Source organism: Chelonoidis abingdonii, chromosome 24, assembly GCF_003597395.2.
Source record: "Chelonoidis abingdonii isolate Lonesome George chromosome 24, CheloAbing_2.0, whole genome shotgun sequence".
Taxonomy (NCBI): Eukaryota; Metazoa; Chordata; order Testudines; family Testudinidae; genus Chelonoidis; species Chelonoidis abingdonii.
Genome location: NC_133792.1, coordinates 17,555,555 through 17,576,704, shown reverse-complemented (window position 1 = coordinate 17,576,704; position 21,150 = coordinate 17,555,555). Strand labels below are relative to the sequence as shown.

At 48.1% G+C, this 21,150-nt stretch overlaps 2 protein-coding genes across 6 annotated transcripts in view; one reads left to right on the top strand and one right to left on the bottom strand.

Annotated features, from left to right (window-relative positions):
* The window catches only part of FAM163B (family with sequence similarity 163 member B), a 48,631-nt gene extending 40,165 nt beyond the window's left edge, over positions 1 to 8,466 (top strand). For both annotated transcript variants that reach the window (XM_032767662.1, XM_032767663.2), the window contains exons 2-3: positions 4,841 to 4,956; positions 5,741 to 8,466. In XM_032767662.1, the coding sequence (XP_032623553.1) occupies positions 4,864 to 4,956; positions 5,741 to 6,136 (489 nt within the window). In that variant the 5' untranslated portion in view covers positions 4,841 to 4,863 and the 3' untranslated portion in view covers positions 6,137 to 8,466. The remainder of the gene's footprint in view (positions 1 to 4,840; positions 4,957 to 5,740) is intronic.
* A 772-nt stretch (positions 8,467 to 9,238) lies between these two features.
* Positions 9,239 to 21,150, bottom strand: part of ADAMTSL2 (ADAMTS like 2) — a 57,603-nt gene continuing 45,691 nt past the window's right edge. For all 4 annotated transcript variants that reach the window (XM_032767652.2, XM_032767650.2, XM_075060708.1 and 1 more), the window contains 4 exons: positions 15,928 to 16,098; positions 15,224 to 15,400; positions 12,400 to 12,544; positions 9,239 to 10,092 (listed from right to left, as the gene is read on the bottom strand). In XM_032767652.2, coding sequence (XP_032623543.1) covers positions 9,974 to 10,092; positions 12,400 to 12,544; positions 15,224 to 15,400; positions 15,928 to 16,098 — 612 coding nt within the window. In that variant the 3' untranslated portion in view covers positions 9,239 to 9,973. The remainder of the gene's footprint in view (positions 10,093 to 12,399; positions 12,545 to 15,223; positions 15,401 to 15,927; positions 16,099 to 21,150) is intronic.

The window sequence follows — 21,150 nt, the reverse complement described above, 5'->3', positions numbered from 1 at the left end:
CACCACTGTGGCTGGTGAGTGCTGAGTAACCCCTATTTGTTTCCATGGGTTCCTGGTTGGGCATCTACCATCGCCTTTAGGTCAAGACACACGCTCCCATGCATAAGCACCTAATACAGTTTCTAATAGGTAAAGTCCAGGCCAACTCCCATTAAAGTCAATGAGGCAAAGGCATCCCACTGACTTGGATGGATCGTGTCGGCACCTATGCATCCAGCCATGCACAGTGTCAGCGCCTATTCATCCAGCCATCCACAACGTTGGCGCCTATGCATTCAGCCAGCCACAGCGTCAGCGCCTATGCATTCAGCCATGCATACACAGGGGATCAGTTGGGGATTGGTCCTGCTTTGAGCAGGGGGTTGGACTAGATGACCTCCTGAGGTCCCTTCCAACTCTGATATTCTATGATTCTGTGATTCATTGACATCAGTGGGAATAGTAGGGGCCCCGGTAACTGTTATGCAACAGACCTCAGACACTCTGATTGCATTCCCCAGACCTGAAGACGAGCTCTGTGTAGCTCAGAAGCCTGCACCTTCCACCCCCAGAAGATGGTCTTGTAAAAGATATTCCCTCACCCACCTAGACGGTCACAGACTAGAACTGACATGTTGCATTTCTTGTCCCTGGAGTTTTCTCTCTCTCTCCCTGTTGCTTTGAGAGAGAGGAAGGGAATCAGGAGCAGCGTTCCTCATCACCCAAACAGAGGAAACACTGAGCCCCTGTTCCGTGACCATTCTGCTCACCCTAGTTTCCAAGTCATCTTACAAGGGACACTTTGCAGGAGGCTAGTGAGTAGCCTAGTGGAAGAAATGGATGTTCCTGACCTGCTCTCACCTGGTGCTGGACTCACAAGATTGTGCTATGTGCATAAAGCATGACCTGGTAGCTTAGAGCTCAGTCGCTTGCTCAGTATTTTACTGTCTCATTATGCCAGCCCTAAACCATTGCAGGACACAGATACCTTCACACAGCGAGGGAGCAAATCATCATTAAAAAGGATTTGTGTGGAAACTTTTTGAAAAAAACCAACCACACACCAATGAGCGAGGGAAAAAAGAGTGGTCAAAGGAAACTGGTGATATACTGATGTCAGGCAAATATGCAGGCAGGTGCCAGGCCCAGGCAAAGTAACAGTCTTTCCAGTATTCAAAATGCAATCCATCATTGCCATGGCACCAAGGCCTGGCTTGGCAAAAACGGTTCCAAAGAGCTTTGAACAATATATTCATTTTCAACAGAGCAAACTAGGAAATGGCCCGGGGCGGGGGGTGGGGGCAGCTTGTGTCTCCCCACCCTCAGCCTGGGACACCATGTCTCGGCATCATTTCTTGAGGCAAAGCTGCTCCCTAGAAAGGGTGTTTGAATCCATCCCCAGGCCTGAAACAATGTAGTATTGGAATCTGGACTCTCTGGTATTGGTAAATGTTCTCCTCTAATGCTATATGTAGAGAGACTCTGTGTGTGTGTGTGTGTCCCCTCTACTCATACAAAGGTAAACGTTTATATTATATGAACAGCACATGGGTGTGCATGCACACACATTTCTGCATTGTTCATACAAAGGCATGAGTAACATAATTTAATGCATCTATTTTTGCAAACTGAAGCTCTGCAAATGAACGGGGTTATTCCTGAGTTCGTCATAGGAGAACATTTAGTAGTTCCAGTTATTCCAAATTAAAATCCACATTATTTTCATAAGGAAAATAGATCACAGGCTCAAAGGCAAACTGACACGATTCAAATTCTTTACTGTATAAAGCTCTTCTGCTCTCTCTCTAACTGAAGCTACAAATCTTAGCACAAGCAAGAGCCTGTCACGCTAGGTAATATTGCTGTCACTGTGATGGGTACACAGGACAGAATGTGAATTGTCTATGATGTCCTGCTGAGACCACATTGGTCTAATTACAAGGCAGAAGATTTTTTTATTTTTTTTTCCTTCCCATGGGTCCCGTCTTCTGGGATGTTGACGAGCCCTCATTGATATTTGAAAGTGTGCTGCACCCTGCAGGATCAGGGCCTTTCTTTGAGGGCTTGGACAAGGGTGATTCTCAAAAATATATCCCCCTTTTGTATAATATAAATATAATCACATTATACATTATGCAACTACGGTTCGTCACCACCACTGCCGGCTCAGCTGCTCCACTATATGGAGCAGAGGTTGTGATGGTATCAGCGGACAAGCATGACTCAGCCTAGGTATGACCTGTAACTGCTGGAAAGCCAGCTGTTCCTTGGCTGTCCTCTTGCAGGTGCCATTCATTTGGCTCCATAAATGAAGGCCATGTGGTTGTCTTCTCCCCTGGGCCACCAGGCCAACCCATTGACGCGTTAAACTTTCTCCTGTGCTTCACGATGCCCTGCAACAGCTTGACTTCCTTTCCTGCCAGTGTGTTTTACACTCCCTAGTGAAACAACCCAGTCCTGTAACCCTTCGTCAGCCAAGCAGTGCTACTGAAGTCACTAGCACTACGAGGGGGTAAGAGTTTGCAGAATCGGCTCCTGGATCAGGGCACAGCTGCCTTTGGCATTTTTCTCTGTCACACTCAAGATGCTTATGGGGCTCCTCTGTTTTGTGTTCTCTGCTGGGCGGTGCTTTATTGCAAGGTTGAGAGGTGGTTTGTAAAGAGTTTTTCTTGGGGCTTCTCAAAGCTCCATAATTTGCAGTGGCGCCCCCCCCCCCAGTTATTAGTGCAAGTTATCAAGGATTGGATGTATAATCATTATTTTGTTTTATTAATACACCAGCTTATCTGTAAAGCAGAGCTGCCCTGTGCCTGCCGATAGTGGGGGAGGGCAGCGTGAGGCCAGCCAGCTTCAGCAGTGTTACTGAGCATGCTCCCTACAAGCCCAGCAGGAAATCTGGAGGGGCACATGACCCCCCCATGCATCGCCTCTGTGTAACGATCAACAATGTACTTCCCAGTGTTAGGCTAGACTGTGCAACGGTTACACTGATGCACCCTTGAGCAGGCCTCTTGAAATTAACAGCGAGCCCGCTCTTTTTGTGAGCCATAATTCATGAGGGGCCACTTTTAAAACACATTAGACTTAGAGGACAATTAAAATAGATTAGCCTGGACCAAATCCTCCATGAACCTGAAATATATTTTATGCTTCCTTTGCAAATGAGGCGCATACTCTGCTGAAACGGAATGAGGCAAATACAAAGGCCCTGCATTTTGTTCAGCAGAACCACCTGAAAGAGGAGCTTCCAATATGTGTCTAGTGAGTTTTATGTTGTAAGACACTGCAACAAAGTCGCTTATCTGCACAACCATCAAGGGCATCGCTGAGCACAGGCTTTTGCTCGTTGTCTCATTATACGATTTTTTTTTATATGGAGTTAACCAGCCCAGAGAATCAATAAAATTTTCCCTAGCTTCCAAGTCATAGACATTTTTTTTTCCTACCTGTTGGCCGCCGGGACACACATTAAATCTTACATCTACTGTGTGGTTACTTTTTCCATCCTCCCTTCATACATCTGCCAGGTGGCACTTGGCTGGACTCAGGGTGATGGGTGATACCAGCTCCATCATGTTCAGCCTACTAGCTCCTGCCAAGACAACATCACAAGTAGATATGCACAGATTGGTTCCAGATGGATTTTACAGGCCTTTGTTTGACGTCAGGAAAAGCAGCCTGCAGACCTGCCCTGCCACCCTGATAATGGGCCTGATCCTGAGGCCCACTGACCAACCCCAGAGAAGTCAAGTGGCCAAATCTGGCAGTTCCATTAACTTAGCTGGGCGTTTTGCTGGAGGAAAGACTTCAGGATTTGCTTTACAGAGCTGTGTGTACTTAAGGGACAGCAGGATTAAGCCTGGTGTGTGTACTGTCAGCCAGAACACAAATAAGCAGTGGGCCATGCACTTCTTTGTTAGTATGCCTTCCTCCCACGCGCATGGACAGCAGACACCAGCCAAAAAAACCAGCTGGCTGCACAAAAGTGGGCAAAGTGGAAGATTCGTCACAGCTATGCTGGCGATCCCTTGCTAGCTTGAATCGCCAGTTAGCGCATGCATGGTCAGTGGCTTGATGGGCTTGTGTCAAAGACGCGTGCACAGGAAACTGTACAGAACTTGGTCTAGAGGCTTCAGATGGCACCGTTCTCTCTGCTGGCATCTGAATTTGTTATTGCAGGAAATCTAGGTGCTTCATTCCTTTACACTGGGCTGGGTTATGGTAGTCAGGGGCCACAGGCACAGGAGACATGTGGCTCCCCTGTAGCCCATCCCCATGGGCCTGCAGCTCAGAGACCCCTTGGCCAAAAGCACAGCCCTGCTCCATGGTGACTCACACACCACCTGGCTCACAAAGCCAGAGGTCACATGAGCCATAGTTCAAGGGGCTTGCCTCTGGCCTGTAGGTCAGGGGAATAGAGCCCAGCCCCCCTTCTCACACGTGAGCCTTGCCTTGATGGCGCCTGCTCCAGGAAGTTCTAGCTGTCACCAGTCCTGCTTGCTGCAGTTCCTAGTGGCCCAGCATCCACATGGTTTTAAAAAAAAAAAAAAAAACTAGCAAATTCAGTATTAAGTAGCCTCAGCATGGACAGACTGGGCAATGCTCGAGAGGCGAATGGCCACCACTCAACCTGCCCCACTGGCCCACTAGCACAGAGTGGGGTGGTGCTGAATGCTGGGCTCCTGCCCCAAAGAAGGGTATAACCCATCAGAGCTGGGTTTTCAGTCGGGCTCGGGGCCCAGTGTGTGCTTGTAGGTGCTGAGCTGCCCCTGTCCCCCTGTTTTTTGCTTGGCTGCAGCAAAAATTTGTATGAGGCTACTGCCCATTTACCCTGTGTTTGAACACCTGTTCTGTCTTCCAGGTTGTTAATGGAGAAGAGGTCGAATGACAGCCGGGACCGTGGTCATCACAGGTGGAATATTAGCGACTGTCATTTTGCTTTGCATTATAGCAGTTCTCTGCTATTGTAGGCTTCAGGTACGCCTCTTGGGGTTGCACATCAGCCTATGCTTCTTTGTTTCAACATGACAGAGATTAGTTGGGCCAAGGGCATCTGAAAGGTGAGGGGCAGGAGAAGGGAAATGAGATCAAAGGGGCTTTTGGTGAGAGGGGACAGGAACTGCGTCTGAAGGGGGAATGGGGACAAGTTCATTCCTGATGAACGCCAGTCACTGAAGTGTTTGGAGCGACATAAGGTGCAGCACCTGTGCAGGTGCCCTTGCAAAACTATGACCCATGAACACAAACAGGTCCCTGCTCCAGGGAGCTGACAGGCTAAGCACAGCAGGAATGAATGTGGGTTGAAGTGTTTATTGGCCCTTGTGAGTCAGGCTCTCAGCCCTTTAAGTTCTGACCCTTCACTAAATTGGCTCAAACTTTATGTCGTGGTGGGGGGAGGGGTTCAGTTTCTGAGCTGGATGGCGCCTGGTGCTGGGAAGTCCTGTTCAGCCCTCTCTGGTCCCACCCTTGAAGATTGTGCCCTATAGCGCAGTTAGTAGTGTTTTATCCAGAATACAGAGTGTGACGCGGGGCCTGGGACTGAACGACCCTGAACTTTGGGAATGTCCAAAAGCCCAACTCAAATCCAGCACAGGATGTTGCAAATGGCCCATCTTTTTCTCATAGGTTGAACCAAAGCTGCCCTGAAAACGATGGTAGGTTCCAAATCCATGTGCAAATCCATTACTGTTTAGAGTGACGCGGCTGTAGGCGCGAGTCCCTTTTAAGTAATCGATGGTTTCCTGTTTCCGTGGCTTTTCAGTATTACTGCTGCAAGAAGGAGGAATCTGAAGAGGATGAGGAGGAGCCGGATTTTGCAGTGCATTCCCACATCCCTCCGCTTCACAGCAACCGCAATGTAGTGCTGACCAATGGGCCTTCGCTCTACTCCTCCTCCTCCTCCTCACCCTTCAGCAACCAGCACTCCCAGTGCAGGACTGTCTGCCCAACTTGTACCCACTATGAGCCACCCACCTTCTTTCTGCAGCAACCGGATGAGATCCACAATGGAGGCGACCGGGTCAGCTACAAGACCATCAGCCAGGAAGATATTGAACTGCCGGTGAACGTGACCAGCCTGCAAGCTCTGAACCCCAACCGGCTGTCAGCCATGCGAGAAGCTTTCTCGCGCAGTCGGAGCATAAGCACCGATGTCTGAGTGGCTGAAGCCCCACGCCAGTGGGCTGCCCAGCAAATGACCCCTCAGCATGAGGCTTTTTCTATGCCGTTGTGGCTTTTAACAGCGGTGAAATTTTTAAAATCCATGGAAGTGTTTTAAAATGATGAATGTATTTATACATTAGATAGGCATATAAATATATTAAATCACTAGGTAAATGGTAAACAAAAATTACCAGAGTGAGAGATGGTTGCAGAGGTTGCAGCTTGTATGTGGTAGGTTTTCTAGCGCTGTACATTGAAAATGTTTTCTTTTTATACTGAGGAGATTTTGATATTGTGCATCCTTTCCTACACCTAAAAAGGCCTCTCCATACTCATCATCGACAATTGCTATGGGGTAGTTTGCAATCTTAAAGGCAGGTTTCCTGCAATGGCTCACAAAGCGGACGAGCACTGCACAGGTAAATAGGACTCGACAGCCTCTCTTTGTGGATGAAATTCACCCCCTACACGGGACCTGCCACCAGGTCTCTGCACCACTGATGGCCTCAAAGCAGGACCAACTGGGATTTTGTCATGCAGAGTCTTGTGCAGTCTCTCTCTAGATATGGGAAAATTTCATAGATTAGCTTAATTTATTGGTTAGTAAATCCTAACAGTTTTCCATGAGCTTTCTAGGAAACAGACGCTCTCTGTCTCCCTCTTTTTGGTCACAAGTGCTGAAGGGAAGTGCCTTGAGGTTAAGGATGCACAACTATTGTAAAGTCTCTTCCTTCAGTGGAGGTCTCCAGAGCTGAAATGTGTCAGGCATCTGGAATCTATGGAAAGTATTTTTTTAAATAGCACATGCAAGAACTTTCAGGTTTTTATGTAATGGGAGAACAGTGCACTGAGCAGTTTAGGTTTTGCAAATATTACCAAAAAACCCCAGCAATGCCACACACTCTTTCTAAACTAGGGAAATGAGGGCTAAACAAAAATAAAGAGGACATTTTATTTTTTCCATCTGGAAATTTGTCACATTTTAGACTCAAAACAAAGCAACAGTCACATTCTCAACTCAAGTCACTGACAGGTGCTCAGCTAACTAGGATTACTAATTTGCAGCAGTAGCCAAGGCCACGTATGGCCCAGAACAGGGCTGCTGTGCAGTCACTAATGGCCAGGGCACGGCCTCGATTAGCTGTTTTCCCATTCCCGTCTCCTTATGGGGCTTTGCACAGGGATTGCTCTGGAAGAAGCTTTGTCTGAGTTTTCAAGGTCATGCTTGCTGCAAAAAGTAAAAATGCACCATTAGTTTCCTTTGTTTTGATAATAGTTCAAACCCTGCCAGATTGTTGGAATGCTAGCAGCCAGAGACCTGGACCCCCTAGCAGGTCTGTAGCCTGGGTTAGTTACTTTAACGTGAGGAGGAGGAGAACTGCTGCCTGTGTGCACTGAAATTAGGCTCAGGCTTGTAATTTCTGGATGCTGCAAATCTATAATCACCAAATTCTCTGGAAACTTTAGAGGGCAGTTGACTACTATTCTGATGTAGTAAGGCACTTCCCTGGCTAAAGCACAACAAGGATCATTTTCTTCATTTAAATAACAAACCATCTACAATTTCTTTAGCAGAAGAAGTAACCAGCAGTGACAGAAGGTTATCGAAAGGTCCTTTGCAACTCACTCTCTCAAGGCTTGTTTTACTGGTGCATACAATTTGTTCTATGAACCATCTCCTTTGTAATGGCACTGTACATGATTCAGGCTAACAGCATTGCTCTGTAATTGCAGAACGACTCATTCAGCTACAGAGCATGGACTGGCTGCAAATAGACTCTGATGATCTCGGCACCATGCTCTGGTTCAGGTTTCTTCGTTACAGACATGCTCTCGGCGAGGAAAGCGGTTGTTTATAACCACTGTATGCAGCTGAACTGGAAATATACTTTTGACCTTGAGCTTTTTTTAATTCCATGGGAGACCTTCTAAAGTACTCGTCATTCTTTAGGACTTAATAGCTTAGACCATCTTGGGTTTTTTTGTCTTGGTTTGTAACAAGTTTAATATGCTGGATTTATTCCTTACTGAGCTCCCTACCTGGGGACGCATTGCTGTAAATGTGTTCATTGGGAATGTTCCGTCTTCTAAGTGATCTGATGTAACTGCGGCTGCTTCTACAGGTCTCTTCCATTGTGCGAGTCTTATTCGAGTTTGTTTCAGATGCATTTACCCTTTGGATTATTTGCATTTCCAGTAGCTGTTCTTATATCTCATCTTTCCTCTTTTTTTCCAGTAGATCTTTAAAACTAAGCAAGCAATGTCATCTGTTTCACTAACCTTCACATGGTGAACTGTTGTACGAGACTTCTGGACTCACTGAGGGGGGGGGGAAAAAAGCAAATAAAAAAAATAAACGACTCTTTGCCATGATTTGAGGCTCAACTTTTTTTTATTGGCGGTGTTTGGAATCACGTTGCCTTGTGTTAATCCTGTTGTCTCCCAGAGGAGGGGTTTTTCCAGACATGCTCAGGATTGGACCCCTCTGCTCCCTGTCAATGTCAGTGGGAGTCTCCACCATTGATGGCAATGGAAGCAAAGTGAAGCCAACACGCAGCTATTTTGGAAACCCTCCCCTCTTCCTATAGCTTAGCAAACATTTCTCTTTGCAAATTTATGGCTGGCAAGTGGTGACAGAAGGCCATTCATAAAATCATGCCCTTCATTTATTCAATGAGTTAGGTACAAAGTACTCCCCCAGTCCTGGAAGGTGCACCATGGGGGCAACAGAGTCATATGATTATTACTTACTAGTTGTATTTACCATAATGTCTAGGGCCCCAGTCATGGCATGGTGCTGTGTGAACAGAGTCCCTGCCCCAAAGAGCTTACATCCCATTGACTTCACTAGGTCTCCTCCCGCAGTAAAGTCAGTGATGCTTGTTTGCAGAATTAGGCCCTACGCTTACAGTGACGCCTATCCAATACCTCTTCATCAGCGCCAATATCCAGGCACAGACACGCTAAAAATTCAAGAATATAACTAGATACCACCATAAATATGACAATTTTATTAAAATATACATACGAGTACAAATCAACGATTATAGGGATAAAGTTCACTGTTTGCAAACAAATATATTAAAAAGAGCACGTCCTTTTTGTGATATAAAGTGCAGTTATATTTTATTATTATATACAATATGTCAGCAATATGATTTTTATAAGGCCTATGAAACTAAAGTTTGATTACAAGATAAAATTCTCTGAAAAAGTATACACCTACATATTACAAAAGGCTTTGGCTTGCGCTCATTTAGGAAATGAAATTCAGCTCCCAAACATAAAGGAAATTAAGGCTAGAAAGCAGGTTTGTGGGATGAATTAGAAAACAGGTTATAGGAGCCTCTGCTAAGGCAAACATAATGGTGCTTTAATTTCACATGATTGACACTTTGACGTTCTCAATTTGAAACTCGTGCAGAACACAAAGAACAGACCTTTTAAAACAAGTAACTGTTTGGAATTAAGAGTGCATCAAATATACAAGATTCTATGTACAGCTTTTGATAATCACATGCTACCAATGTACAGTAGTAACGAAGCTTTCATGTCAGCTTCGAAACAAAATGTTGGTGCCATTTCCCTCCGCTATGAGGAATCAGACTAGCAGTTGTGCAGTGGTGGAAGAAAACATCCTTACCCCAAGTTTGCGGCACATTTAACGCTTAATAATGCCGGTACGATGAGCTATCGGTAAGTGGTTACGTCAAACCCAGGAGCATCACCCTGGTGTATGTTACTTCTCCTGCCAAATGTTGGATGCTCAAAATGAGTCTACCCTTAATTCCTTCCATCTCCAAGTGCTGCAGTAATTAGTCTAATCTCTCCACTAGGAGTGGGGAGCCCTGCAGGACCTGCAGCAGGCTTTGCTGTAATACCAGTGGCTGCAGAGATTCACTTTGATTGCCAAAGCACAGTTCGTTCCAGCTTGGTCCTGACAGCTGTCATCTAGCGAAGAGAAACACATATTGGCACTCATATGAGTGAGGTCAGAAGGCAACAGTATGAAAAAAGTTAGTCTATGTTATTAGCTCATTTCTTCCCACGCTATTTAACTCCTTGCCTCTACAACCAAGACCCCACCATGTCTGGTGCTGTACAGACACGTAACGTAAGGCCAGTAATGTACGTGTCATAATACACATTTGAAATGATCAGGAGTGCAGCAGTATGATGGTAAAAAATCAGCATGCGAGACCAGCTGAACGGCGGGAGGAGGCCCGATCCAGTTCCATCCAGGCGGAGCAGACATTCGCTCCCAATAAAGGGAGCTGTGATGAAACTTGGAGCAGGTGGGAGAGTGGACAAATGAATGGGAAACCTTCCTCCCACAATGAGGCTGCTGAGCGGAGCCAGGACCCATCACTCAGACGGCCAGAAGGACTTGCTGGTGCACAAGCATCCCACCTAATTGCTGGGTTTTTTAGCAATACTTTGCCCCCAGCAAACCCTTGCCCCTTGCAAGCACCTTGCAAACCTCACAACGGCAAGCAGGCATCACTTTCCCTGGGTGACAGATGGGGGAGCTGGGTTACCAGAGGTGACACAGCAAGGCCACGGCAGAATCAGGCACAGAACTCAAATATGACTCCCAGGTTTGTGCTTTAGCTGCAGGACTATTCTAATTCCCAAATCCTGTTAGTGCATTAGAACTAAATGCTCACTAACGCTCATGGATTCTTTGAATCACCAGACTGCACCCAGGTAATGAGATCGTTACAAATCCCCCAGTACATTAGCAGACCAAACTCATGAAAATAATGGCACAGCTGAAACTTACTCGAAGGGAATTCACAGAGACGCACGCCACCAGAGTTAGCTTGTGCACAGTTAGCTTTTTGGCTTCAGGCCAGTTTTATTCCTTTGAGAGACACCCCTTAACTTAACATGGCCGTCTGCAGGAATAGCATGGGTGAGGCCAACTTAGCCGGACGCTGATGGGCACCTGACACCATTACACATTTGCTGGGCTGAATGCAGATTTTTCTTCAGTTGGAAAAAATACAAGAAAATACTACTACTCATCTATAGCTTGGGTTTGTGATGTAACCGATCAATCTCTATAAAACACCTCTGCTACAAACAATTGAAACTGGTATTTAACCAATAAACACCAGAAAAACACTGGAAAGGGTGACTCAGTTTGTGTTGACCTCATCCCTTTCCCTGTGCAGTTTGTTTATAAAGGGGCTGTCTCTGCACCCTAGCTTGTATTGAAGGGCTTGTCTACAGGGAGCAGTAATGGAGTCTACCGGGGGAGGAGTTCTAAAGTGTGATTGATTTCTAAAGTGTGCTAATGTGTTATGCATTAATTGGTCCATGTAGACCCTGCTGGCGTGCGCTGAATGTGACCTAGTGCACTTTAATGTAGTGTGGTTTGAAACAGTACTATGTGTATATACAAACAGAAACCCCCCCGATTATTGCTAGGCAAGTACACTCAAAAATAGCTAAAACAACCCTCAAAATTTAAATTAATAAATCCAGAAAAACCCTGTAAACAGCATCATTCATCAGTAAATTTCAAAGCACTTCACAAAGATCAGTATCATTATCCACATTTTAAAGGTAAGGAAACTGAGGCACAGAGCATTGCTGTGACTTGCCCAACACCACCCAGCAGCCCAGTGCAGAGCCAAGAATAGAACCCAAGTGACCTGGGTCCCAGTCCTGTGCTCTGTCCAAAAAGCTAAACTGCCTCTGCTGCAGCTTATTGCACAGTAGCTAGTGTTCCTCATGAATAAGGATAGAGGCGTAGGTCCCAAATCACTGTACAAACAATACACATACATTGCCACTGAAAAGCAGCCATCTCTGGGGTGGAGGGCGGCTACGAGGCCTATAACAAGTGCCCCAAGCACTGTGTAACAATGAAGAGAAGTAATGTGTTGGCCAGATTTCTGCTGTTACAAAAAATGCTACAGGAGTGGCGTGGAGGGTGCTCAGCACCTCGGAAGATCAATGCACCTGAGAAGTAGTAGTGTGAAAATGGCTTATTCCAGTTTAGCTTTAAGCCTCTTCCCACGCAATATAAGTGAACCAATACAAGCCACTCCTATAGCAGACTCTGTCCCCACAGGGGTTATACCAGTATAACGATACCTGTGTAACCATATTAGTTTAGTCTGTATAAATGGTTAAAAACTTTCCCATGTAGACAAGGCTTTAGTCTAGCTCCTGTTCCTTACTGGCTTGCATTGAAAACACAGCCCCAAACCCTGTCTTGGCAAGACAATCTGGATTCTTTCTCCTCACCTGGTGGCTCAGTGGGGCAGGGCTGCAGGTCACAGGTTTGTTTACCAACAGGCTTCACAAGCGGGTCACAGCCACGAACAATATCTGTGCCCTGGTAACACTTCACATCTCGCATTCTCACGCCAACGCCGCAGGTTTTGGTGCACTGAGGAACAGAGCGAGACAGAGATATTGTTGGCAGAGGCAGCAGGCCTCCAAGGGCTGTGCACTGAAAACCTCGACAAGAAACTGACGAGCCCTGTTTTTGGGGTGCACAGCAACTCACTGCTCCCCTTTCAGAAAGAATCACATAACCTCCCATCTTAGTGCAACAGTTTTCTTTTGAATCAAATCTTTGGTGGCTGTGAAACCAATCCAAAAACCTGCCCGACTTCCCTCAGCACAGCACATCCATCCCCCCGCCGTGCAGAGCCGGGCACCACCCACATCCCACATCCACAGCATCTAGGCCTTGCTTTGACTCTCTGCATGGGGGCGGGTTTCACTCCTGGGGCTGATGTAGCTAAGGGGAGCAGCACAGCACGCTGGGCGACACCCAGCCCCAACGTCCCAGTCCCCTCAGTTTTTGGAATGCCAGATGAACCAGGGCCTGTGGCTCGTGGGCCTCGTTCAGATGTAGCAAAGCCAACGCCACCTTGAGTACGGCGTGTTCCTGTTTACTGACGTTTGGATGCATTGTCACGCTGGAATTGCAGTGGGAGCTGCTGTGTTGATTCCAGCCCACATCAATGACTGGTTTTAAAAACTAAACTCAACAAGCTGTCTGGCCCTCTGCAAGAACGGGCTGTACTATAATGACAGGGACCTGTGATTAGTGATTTGCCTTTGAAGCACCATGCACAGCTATTGTGCTGTGTAAAATAAGGATACCAACAAACAACTTGCGAGGCAGGACAAACGCTCATCTGCAGCAGTTGGGCCAGGAACCCCCACAGCCAGACCCAGCTTTTGGGGTCTGGATTCTGGCCACCGACTGCAGAACACGAGTTGCCCTACAGCTGCCCCTGACACGCGGTCGAAACTAGAGTCCGGTCCAGGGTTGAGTTTTCACATGGTTAGGGAGCTGACTTGTTACACGATTTCCTGGGATATATGTAGGGCTTTCATACGTCATGCCCGAGAAATAGCCCCAGTGACTGGCTCACCCTCATTCACCACAGGACAGGCTGTAGCACGGCAAGGCGTCTGAGCAGTGACCCCTACCAATGTGCCTCAACCCTGCTCTGCAGGGACCATCTTTAGGCACAAGTGGTCAGCGCCTCCTCCATGCACCATTCAGGCTGTGCTCTCTCTTTGCAGAGAGGTGAGGGGGGATTCATACTAGCAGTAGTGACATGGGGACACAGATGGCGCCCCACTGGGAACTGCCTCAAAACTATCAACAAAGAGATAAGGTGAGTGAGATCATATATTTTATTGGACCAACTTCCATTGGTGGAAGTTGCTCCCTTTCCCTGTGAAGCTCGAAAGCTCGTTCCTTCCTCCAAGAGAAGTTGGTCCAATTAAAGATATTACCTCACCCACCTTCTCTCCCTCATCTCCTGGGACCAGCATCACTGCAACAACGCTACAAGCAAAATCACCAATGCTTTCCCCAGTACCACGCAGGGAAATCTTTGCCTATTCCACTGACCCATCGGCAGAGTGCACACCGGGAAGTGTTTTCCTGCTCTGAGCACCATGTGCTGACCCCAATTCTCCCAGCACCACTCTCTGCCAGTATCTCCCCCCTCCCTTTTACAGCTCCTCCCTCTGTCCCATTACCCAATTACTACAGCTGCCCCTGCAGACTAAGCCAGACTCCTATAAGCGATTGCAAAAATAAAATAACCCAAACCCAAACACTTCTTTTCATTGCTGTTCTCCAAAAGCACAGCAAGGACTGATTACATCCTGGCAGGGCCTGCACTCCGCCCCGAGCTGCTAAGACAGCAAAAGGCTGCCTTGGCACCAGTAGCCAACTCCTAATCAGCTCTTGGCAATCGCGCCACGCCTCTCTGGCTGATCCATCGCCGGCCGTGCCATGTGAACTAAACTGGAACCGTTCATTTTGTGCGCCGTCTTCCTAAGGTGTTCAGGCTTCGCCATGCCAGACATAGCAGGGAAAGGAGCTGGGGGGGCACGTTTTCCAAGCATTGCTGTAGTGGTGTTGATGGAGCAGGTGTCACTCATTCACAGTGCACATATTCAAACAGTCTTGCAAAGGAATGGACTCCCCCCCCCCGCCCCCACATCTTTAGCAAAAGGGTGGATGTAGCACCCATGAACGGCTCTAGATTGACCACCCCGGAGACTGGCATCCTATGAACATAACAGGCATGTGATGAACCCTACTGAGCCGTCAGCAGAGTGAGCGTTTGAAAACATTTTACAGCTCCAGAAAGAGCAGTTTCCATGTGCTCTGCACAGAAAGAGCCACACGATTGCCTCTTCCGCCGGGAGAGGTAAGCCGCTGGGCTCTGCTGAGGGTTCCCGCCAGAGTGCCCATCAGCAGTGATGTTACTGAGTGCTTGGCTACTGCTTCCCAGCAGCAGAGCTCAGGGTGCTTTACAAAAGTGCACAAGTGCTATTGTCCTCATTTTATCGACAGGGAAACTGAGGCACAGAATGAGGAAATAATCTGTCTAAGATAACGTGGCAGAGACAGGAACAGAACCCACGTCTCTTGGCTCATAAGCTGGTGCCCTATTCACTGCACTCTCCTACTTCTCACCAGGATGCTGCTGCCTCCCATCCATTAGTCCCCTGCTCTAATCAGATCCCCAGCTGTCCCAGAATACACCCTAGACCTCAGCAATTCCAGTTCCTACAGGCTGCACCTTACCTCAGACCAGGGAGTCGTGTACCACTTGAAACAAGGCCGCTCAAAGCAGGTGGTTTCTTCTATGGGTTTCTTGGTGATATCACAGTCGGTGGGGTTCCGTGTTTTGATTTTCCCATTGACGATCTCCAGGCACAGCACTATCCTCTTCTTCACCCCCCGGCCGCACGTGGTGTTGCACTGCCAAGGACAGAAGTCAGAGAGAGAGACCAAAATGAAGCGTTGAAGCGACGTCCAATGTAGTGTGACCTCAGGCAGAAGAACCTGGAGCTCAGTGCGCTCCCAGCCTGGGCTCACTCCTGGCCTTCAAGTGAACAATTTCTCCTAGTGCTGCTCCACAGGCATATTCCCCAAAGCTGAGAGGAAAACACACCCAAATGGCCACCAGGCTGCCCAGGATCCCACGCAGGCCCTCCACCACCCACTGCCAACACCACAGGGGAGCAGGGGGTGGAATCACACCAGTGACCTCCCAAAGTCCTAGCAATGAGGCCATTTGGGGCACTTGAGAGCTCTAGCATTATCCCCACTTGGGGAGCCTGAGGCCAAGACAGGAGACATGCTTCGTAGCAGGCCAAAGTGGGGAACAGACCCAGGAGCCAAGACCCCTTCAGCACCCTCCCTCCCACGGCTCGGTCCCTCATATGGATGGGACGGCCGCACCCATCAGTTGGAACAGGCACGCCTCGAGGTGGGTTGGCTCTTACCCGTTCCCAGTCCTGTGCCAGCCAATGGGAAGGACAGTTCTTGTCCCCACAGGGGTGGATAGCAAGCGGCTTGGTCTCCAGGTTGCACTGGGACTCTGGCACCACACGGCCATCACTGGTTTTACAGTACACGTGCCTGATCATCCTCCCCTGCCCGCAGCTGCCACTGCACTGAAACAAAAAGAGCAGAGAGGTGCTGGTGAGTAATGGGAGGATACAAATACCCCACATTCCTGGGAGCAGCCCCGCTCCTCCCTGATACCTTCTTCAAACACATGGCTGTTGAGAAGCCTTCCACAAGACCGTCATCGCGACAGGGCCATAGCAGAGTGGGCGGGATTCCGGTGTATCTCAATCTGACCTCAGGTGTAAGTCCCTTGGGGTGGGGACAGTGTGTGTACATTTCTGACAGGGCAAAATCAGCTGCCTTATGGGCAGCTCTTAATAAATGGAACGAGTTACCCCAGGCTAACCAGGAACTGACCCAACCCTGGAATTTTACTAAGCCTGGCAAAGAGAAACAGTCTTCGTTCTCCCAACGCGTTCTGAACGTCAATGACCCTTTAAGGTGTCTCAAGTTGGGCACCCAAAAAAAGAAAAAAACCTCACAAAATCTTGTCCAAAGAGTTTAGGTGACTTGCCCCCAGTCACAGAGAGCTGATCCAGAGTCCCAGCCCCGAGCCTTAACCACAAGACCATCCTTCCTTATGAAACCAATCCCCTGCATTGCTTGCTGGTGATCTCAGCCAAGAAACAGGGTATGCCCCTGAGTTAGAGGCCCCCAAATATTATGGTGGTAGCCATATATTTTTAAAACATAAGGACATTGATGGCATATGACCATGAAGGGCTGGACCCTGCCACCCATGCTCACTGAGCAGCATAAAATGGGACTAGTCAGGAATATGGCACACAATGAGGGATGTGGCTGCCAATGCATCCCTGGGAAACGGCGTTTGGTCACCCCCTAAGCTCAAGTCTCACTGGCAGGGGAGAGGATATAAGGGGAATATAGAAAGCCAAGTATTTTGCCTGCATTAGAGGAAACAGGTGGCAGCTTTCAAAGAGACCATGAAAAATAAGGTAAATGGTTATAAATATATCCCCTGCATTTAAATAAAAGGAACCCCACACAGGTATTGTCTTGAGCTATATTTTAAACACCGAGAGTTCCTATCTGCTTTTGTTGCAGTTCTTTAAGGCGACATGCGCTACATCTCACAGTGCAGCTGTCGCCATGGAGACCACTTATTTTTAGACAATGCCAATGAATCAAAATCTGTATAAAAATAGCTCGGGAACAAGGTCCATGTGACACAAGCACATAGCACCTTTTTTCATTAAGAATGTTCTTTTCTGGGGGCTAGGGTGGAGGGTTGTTTTGAACTGTAAGAACTTTGGCAATGTCAAGCAAAGATTATACCCAGAGGTGATTGAGCCAGGGATAAGACATCTTGTCACCTTCATGTAGCAGATGGCAAATGCTAAAGTCCTCTCACAGTCAAGTCACAGGAAATTTTGCCTGAGAAAGAACTGAGCAGGGATTTCAGGATCAGATCCACCTGCACAGGGAGACCTTTGTGCTGCAGCTGGGAAAACAAGGGTGTGATCCTTAGAGATGCTCTTTAACCTGAACCCTGCATCAAAACACTCCTAAGCTAAGAGGAAGTTTGGTGCTGGATCCAGATCTGAAGCAGAACTTTGCAGAGGGACCACCTACAATGTTAACGATGGGCATCACTTGTGTATGGAGGCGGCAGTGCACCCCTCACTTAGCTGGAAAAATCACATCAAAGCTATGGAAAGGTCTGGGGAGAGTTAAAGCAAAAACAGGCACAATGAGCCTCCAATCTGTGGAGCAACTTTTCAGCTAGCGACAAGCCACACTCCAAGTTTGCACATCCACTTTTGCACACCCAACTGATTGTAAACTCAAAAGAGGGCCATGCTTTTCTGCCCTTGTACGCTGGAGATTCCTGCATCCCAGGGCTTGTGTGCTGGGGAGGTCTCATTTGTCTTGCGAGGTCTCCCAACTAAGAGCCTCACCCATGTAAGACTGAGCTGAGGAAGATATCTTGGCTGCCAGGTGGGGAGGTCAGAGGTGATACGTTTGCATCACTTAAATAGTCACCGTACTGCCCCTGGATCTATTGATTAAGCAAGCAAGCCACTTCCCTTAAATGATCATTGATCTACGCGTTGTAAGACACCTAGAAGCTCTCAATGACTGGGATGGAAAACCTCGTCTAATCTCTCTCACACTCCACATCATTTCAGCTATGTTCACCACATCACTTCCTCTGGTCAGTCTCACAAACAGAGCAGCCTTGGTGTAGGTAGTGACACACTCCTTTTCCACTCACACCGAGCAAGAAATGGTCTAAAGTAACAGCAGCAAAATCCTCTCCTTCCAAAATCCTCCCCAGTGAATTCCTCTTTTACTTCGGAGTTGAAGTGGAACCTAAACAATAGATCTGAGCTCGGAGCTTGACAGGTTCTCACTCACTCAGATATGACCGAGACAGAGAGAGGGTGAGAACACAGCTAGCTCACCTTAATACGACAGACCAAACCATGTAAGATAAACACTGCTCACCACTGCTCTTAAAGGGCAATCATTCTGGGGAGAAAGAACTGGAGATTATTACTACAAAAGCATCTCTCCGTCACTTGACCACCTGATTGAATAGTACCAGGGTGAATACTACCCTCCAAAAAAATGTACTGATGGGACTGAAAATGATGAATTCTCTTTGCTGATATCTATAAGCCCTTCGATTAACCTCCACTGTGAGCTAGTTTTTGGTCAGAAGAATGAGGCCACTTCACCGCCACTTGTGCGAATGCATGTTCGCATAAAATTTCACATCTGGAGCATCTGCACCGCCATCTGCAAAGGACTGAGTGGGTTTCAGAGTCAAGTAACTGGAGAGCAGAAACTGCACCAGGTGACTTGGGTACCAGCCAATCACACAGGGTGAACAGCTTATTGTGAGCAACCCATAGGCTGAAATAGGTTTGCCCAAACTGAACCATGATAAATAACACACACCTGTTCATCTCCCAGGGCTGAGTTCTGCTCTCAGTTACACAGGTCGATGGGAGGGCTCTTGTGGAACAGAGGTTAGAATTCGGACCAAAATCTGCAAAGTTTGCAAAGAAAGGAGGCTGGCATCACTGCATAATCGTTTGCTTGGCTCTTGTCTGCTGCATGTTCAGGGAAGGGAGGAGGCCAAAGGAAAGGCAGGATGAAGTGAAGGCCTCATATTCATAGTCAAGAGGTTTCCATGACAAAAATCACTCGGATCGGCTGCTGCAGGGGTTTGGTTTTCATGTGCGGTTTGCTAGTTTTGTACATTTGAGCTGGCAGAGGAAAAAAAAAAAATCTTGTGTGGTGACTGCTCGTCCTTTCAGCTTTGGCACATCTCAGGGGCAGGTGAAACCGTCTGCCATTCACCACCACCCAAGGAAGTGCTGTGAGGAACAGCCTGGGTGCACACTCTCCCTCTTCCCTTGGCAGACCCTCCCCCCTCAAGGAGTGAGTCTGCACAAGAGCCACATAAAGGGCTCATAAATTCCTTTGTCTTTTGGAACAGAGCCGCTCAGCTGTTTATTCAAGCAAGACGCTGCGGGACAGGGAGATGGATAGAGCTTTCCACCCACCCCACAGTGGCTCTGAGCCCAGTGGCTGCCTCTCATCCTCTGAACAGCAGCCGATAACAGCAGGTGTCAGTGTAGTTGCAGTTACTGGGAAGTGTTGTAAATTAAGGGCCTCAACAGACCTGGAAATCGTTCAGCCACATGGACCTAACAAAGGCAGGAAGAGGCTGGGAATGTGGGCCAGTCTGTTGGCCTTGGGACCTGCACTTCCACACAGGGTTCCTGGGCTCTCTCCTTCCAGACCAGGAGGGCCCAAGGGCAAAACAAATCATTTGTGGATTGCAAAATTTGAGCTGGCAGCTTTTCCTCCCCCAAGCCCAGGACTGTGATGACAGGCGTAATCACCTCCCTTCACACACTCCATCTCCCTTTAATGGACTGGCTCACGGAGATGGTGCGAGAACTCTGCAGCCAGTATTTTGCTCACGCTGGAGATGAGGGTGTTACTGGAAGCCTGCAAGTCTCTGCCAAGGCCAGATCTCCAAATTATAACAAGTTCAATATAATCCCCAGACAGTGGGAAGCCGTGTGCCAGGTCAGCTTAACTGAGAGTTTTCAGGTGGCAAGAATATTTGCTGCCGCCCCACTAATTCACAGACCCTGATACAAAAGGAGCATTTGGGTTTCGGAGCGCTCGCCTTTTTCCTCTGCTAATGCTGTAAACGCTGCTTCTTGGTGCCTGGGAAGTTTATTGCCCTGATTCATGACTGTCTTGCTGCACGGGACACGACTATATTTGGAGCTGCGCCACTCCAATAATTCCAATGTGTGCTACCAAACGGGAAGGGACTGTTCTCCACAGGCTCGCTGCTGCTGTCCATGCCCTTAACACACTGTGCGTGTCCTCACCGCTCCCTTTCCCTCTCTCTTGGGGCACGCTGGGCTAGGAGGAGCACTTCAGAGGAAAGGATGCTCAGCCACTGGGTGGAGAGGTTTGGATCATGCCCCTTACAATGACTCCTCCGTCACCAATGGGTTCGGAATGCTTGTCCCCTGCCCTCCCCAGCCGGAAAGGTGGCGGCAGGAGACGCATTCCCAGGGCTGAGTGCCTTACCATCCTCATGATACTAATCCTCCCAGCACGCCGGTGAGGAAAGTATGACACTGGCAGTGTATTACTGCTCAGAGGCAGTATAGTCTAGTGGTTAGAGGAGAGGATTTGGACTCAGGAAACCCGGGCTTTTGTTCTGCTTTGGTCACAGCACATCACTTTGCCACCATGTACCTCAGGTTCCTCATCTGTAAAATGAAGCTAATGATGCCTGAGCCCTTGCAAAGTGCTTTGGGGCCCTAGATGGCAAGTGCAAAGTATTACTAAGGCATCCTACAGTCAGGGAAACGGGCACAGAAGGAAAGCTGTAGCCCTGCTGTCACTCCACTGATGACTAGCCCAAGGTCGCATAGAACAGGGGTGGCCAACCTGTGGCTCCAGAAGTTAACATGCGGCTCCTTGCACAGGCACCGACTCTGGGGCTGGAGCTACAGATGCCAACTTTCCAATGTGCCGGAGGTGCTCACTGCTCAACCCCTGGCTCTGACACAGGCCCTGCCCCCACTCCACCC